General features: G+C 42.3%; 1 protein-coding gene across 1 annotated transcript in view; it reads left to right on the plus strand.

Annotated features, from left to right (window-relative positions):
* tle2a (TLE family member 2, transcriptional corepressor a) overlaps positions 1 to 4,475 on the plus strand; it is a 51,157-nt gene that overhangs the window by 10,430 nt on the left and 36,252 nt on the right. Inside the window, 2 exon segments of the mRNA XM_020607046.1 lie at positions 2,036 to 2,079; positions 2,081 to 2,188. Coding sequence (XP_020462702.1) covers positions 2,036 to 2,079; positions 2,081 to 2,188 — 152 coding nt within the window.

Raw genomic sequence — 4,475 nt, forward strand, 5'->3', positions numbered from 1 at the left:
TCATTACTTCTGTTCAGTTCTATCCACATGTACATACCTACTGTCACTGAACTCAGCTTGTGTGTTTTGTCTAGCGGGAAAGGTGGTTTGTTTTTAGGATTCTAATTGAGACATTTTATTGTGTTGTCCTGACCGGCATGGTGTGATTCAGTCAAACCCCCAAAGCTGGAAGTGAATGACAACAAATTAATTGGTTGTCTGTTTTTATTCTGTGTTGATTTTAGCACAGTTTCCTTGTATATCAATCTTGGCTCAACATAAATTTAAAACATAAGGTGTATATACAAGATTTTTGTGCCTTAATAATGATAGAACTTCACTGACTGAAAATTTAATACATTTAAAAGTGTTGCCTATAGTGTTTAGGCCTACTCGTATTCTCTGGCTAGAAGCTCTGTAGTTTTTGATGTGGGAAATGATGACACATGCATAAAAGGGCCAAAGGACAAAATAAGCAAAGGCAGAAGTCCCAGGACTGGGTGAGAGATGGAACAATACTTGCACTAACTTGAACAGGACCTGATCAAAACAGAAAGAAAACTGCTCCTCCAGGCTAGTTAGCCTTGGTCTTTTTTATAACTTACAGACATCTTCTGTTCAATAAATGTTTAAAAAGAAAATATGGTTAAAGTGTATTTATTCCAATTTTCACAAGGAAATTGTGGATGTTATAATAAATCCCTTAGGATCCAGAGAAAAGCTAGGCTTCATGACTGCCAGTTAAGGATGCACATGAGAGAAGAACTACCATTGGGGAAAGTGCCCTCCAGGGCAAACTCGTAACGTTTTCAGCAGTGGTTTGCAAGTTGTATCCACAATCTGCTGGAATTTAGGAAAAGAACAGCTGGATCATAACTTGAAAAAAAAATTCCACCAGGTATTCAACCTTACACATGTATGAAATGTTAAATACTCCAGCTATTTGGTGTTTTAATCAGATGTACATACTCACTGTTTGGCATCAATCTACATATTTAAAGAAATCTCTATTTTGTGAATCTAATGTAGTACAGACACAATAGTGGTTTAAATTTACCCACTACCAGTGTGTTGTGGTGTTGTGCTATAAGAAACTGGACCACAACAGCCTCTTGTGTTGATTTATCTGCCCATGATTACTGGGTCCCTTTACCAATTGTCATCGGTGCTATACTGACCCAGTGCTGTGTCAGTTTAATCCCAGTGATTTTGTCCTCCCACAGTACATTTTTCCTTCTTTGTTTATCCATCACAGGCTAGAGAAAGGAGTTAAGTGTTTGAAGACGAGACTTTTGCTTCTAATTAGCTAACAGAGCCATATTACAACTAGTCAGTCCTTTTCGGCAAGAAATTACAGTGTATTATCATCACTTAACCTCACAGTCATACGTAATTGTTGTGAAGCCCGTGAACCGGCTGTCCCAGGTCCTGTCAGCTTCTGTTATTTTGACGGAGAGCCAAGGAGACAGACAAACGTACAACCCCCAGCACTCTCCTAGCCCAGCTCTCAGCCTCCTTTTGTCTGCCTGTCCTGTAGCATTACCTCTGTGGCTGTAGTCTCCTAATTGCTCTGGACCCTGCAGAGAAGGGAGACTAGTCAGATGAATTTCTTTTTCTCTGCTTTTCTCCCTCACTTTTCTATGTCTGTCTTTTACTCAGACTTGCAGTTAAAGTGTGCTCCTTTAGCTAAGAGGTTCTTGTACTCTTTTGGCCTCCCATCAAAATTGGTAACCTGTTCGCATCTGGTTCTGCTGCAGTGATGGTGTCTCTATAGTAGACATCCCTTGCAGTAGTTGGCACACAGTAATGGAGATACGGTGGTCCTGTAGATCTTTGTTTCCTGCCCTTGTTTGGTAAAGGAGGCTCTGCTCCTTAGTTGGAAGAAAGTGTTTTTGTGAAGGTTTTCTTTTATTATTTGGATTAGTCACATCACACTGACGCCACTGGCCCTGTAGTGTATTGCCACAATTGTTTTTGGCACTGTCCTGTTCTTGTAGATATTCCAAGTATTTTCTCAGTGAAATCCCTAAGTTGGCTATCTCTTCTCTTCTCTTAGGCACCTCTGCAGCCACCCCCGGGGTCCTCGGCCTCAGTGGTGGCAGGGGGGAGCGGCAGCGTCAGGGACACCCCAGTCACTGAAACTAACCTACCCAGAAACTCTGGACCGCATCAAGGAAGAGTTTCAGTTTCTCCAGACCCAGTACCACAGGTGGGTGTGTGGGGGGAGTTTACTGTGTGCTGGAGTTTCCCCTCCAGTGTTTGTCTGTTACTGGGGATTCAGACCAAAATCAGCACAGTCTCTTAAAAAGAGGGGGGTTGTGTTGGTGTGAGTGTGCTTCAGGTGGATGTGAGATGAACTATGTAACGAGGAAGGCCAGTCATTAGACAACAAAACACTTGTCTATAACAGGAATTACAACTATGTAAAGTTAGCCCAGCACTGTGCTCGGTTTCTCACTGCGAGGATTTCCTTATTCATATTACAGAGGTTACCTGCTAGGTCACCTTTGACTGATCGGTGTGTTGCTGGATGACTTTGCATTACACTGTGGCAAATATTGAGCCAAGTTCAACACTTGTCCAAGTAATACCCTGTTTTTCCTTGAATGTGTGCATGCCTGCACAGTTTCCTGGACCAACAGATGTATTCATTTATGCTTTTTTTTTTTTTCTTGAAGAAAGGAGGATGTATGCATCAGCTCAGGTATATAATAAGTATGCATATTGCCCTCTTTACATGACTGTGTGGTGTGCTTGATATGCAGGAATGTGCCCAGAATGCCTTCGAATGTGGGATTTGGGCTGGCTGTGCAGTTCCAGCCCCCCTTTCTATTTCTCCTTCTTCTCCACTCTCTCTGTTCTTGGCACACCTTCATAGGGTCCCCACCCACCCCCTCATTCTACTCCTCTCATTCTGCTTTGATATAGCCGGCCAGAATCTCCCCTCCCTCCCTTCCAGTTACCCTTCAAATTTCTTTTATACCCCCCACACCACACTCTGGTTAACAGGCCCTCTTACCCCTGTGGTGACTGCTGCTTCCCTGTACACACAAAGGCTAGTGTGTGTGTGTGTGTGTGTGTGTGTGTCCGTGTCCAGCCCCATCTCTCTGTCTGTTCTGGTCCACATAAGCCCGGAACTCAGTCCAGAAACACACAATACTGTCAGTGGTGGAAGAAGTACTCAGATCCTTAAGTAAAAGTAGCAATACAACAGCGTAAAAATACTTTGTTACAAATAAGTCCTGCATTCAAAATCTTACTTAAGTAAAAATGCAAAAGTATGAGTGTAACCGGTCGCCTTTGAGTCTCTAATCTGTCCTCTTAGTCCCCGCCATCTTGCCTGTCCCTCTGGTAACTGGCCGTACTGCGATGTGTTTGCTTGGGACACATGGACCGACACATTTGCTATTCCACGGGGCCCTTTATTGCTGGTCACAGAGGAAAAAAAACATAGAACAGATAGCCTCCAGTGAGTGCTCAGCTCGCTCCTCTTTCCACTCGACACCATGCAGGAAAGAGAGCGGAAGAAATGCGCAGGGTGATAACACACAAACTATTATACGTAACTTGGACATACCTGGTCACAGAGGAAAAAAAAATCATACAACAGGTAGCCTCCAGTGAGTGCTCAGCTCGCTCCTAAACAAAAGCACACAACAAGTTTACCAATGCGACCCAGGGTGGGCGATAAAAGTAAAATAGTCACAAATGGATGGCTCGCTCACCTCTTTCCACTCGACACCATGCAGGAAAGAGAGCGGAAGAGGTGCGCGACCCCTCTTTATACCCGGCTACCAACAAAGAAAAGCATGGCTCAGCTGCGAGCCCTAGTGGAGTGGAGGTATCCCTGACCAGGCATGTGAATTAACTTGCACATGAACCAAAACGTTTTGTGTAATTATTACATCCCAGTTACATTCTGTGTAATTATTATATCCCGGTTACATTCTGTGTACAAAACAAAGTACTAAAAAGTACTCATTATGCAGAATGGCACATTTCACATTCCTGTATATTATATTATTGTGTTATAAATACTCATGCATTATTGCGTACGTTGCATTTAATATTGTAGCTGGTAAAGGGGGAGCTAGTTTTATGTTGTTGTTTTTTTTCTGTTGGTTAATCTGTCGACTATTTTACTGATTACCGGTAGTCAATTTTCCTACAAAAACATACTTCCTAACAAAAAGACACACACAAACCACAGAATGTGTAAAACAAGACACGCGCTCTGGTACCATTGATCATAGTAGAATAAGCCTAAACATTTAATCAGTCAGAATTCTCACAGCAGACTATTATGGTTTTAGGTCAAAGGTCAAAGTGTTTATTTGTCATATGCACAGTTAGGAAGCGTGTTTTCCTGTACAACGAAATTCTTACTTTGCCGTCCACATGAATGCCACAAAATACAAATGAAATATAAAGTAGATAAATAAGTAACACAAAATCTAAGGCACTTTAAGCAGCAAATGCAGCAATATAATAAAAAT

This window comes from Monopterus albus, unplaced genomic scaffold (genome assembly GCF_001952655.1).
Source record: "Monopterus albus unplaced genomic scaffold, M_albus_1.0 scaffold83.1, whole genome shotgun sequence".
Lineage (NCBI taxonomy): Eukaryota > Metazoa > Chordata > Actinopteri > Synbranchiformes > Synbranchidae > Monopterus > Monopterus albus.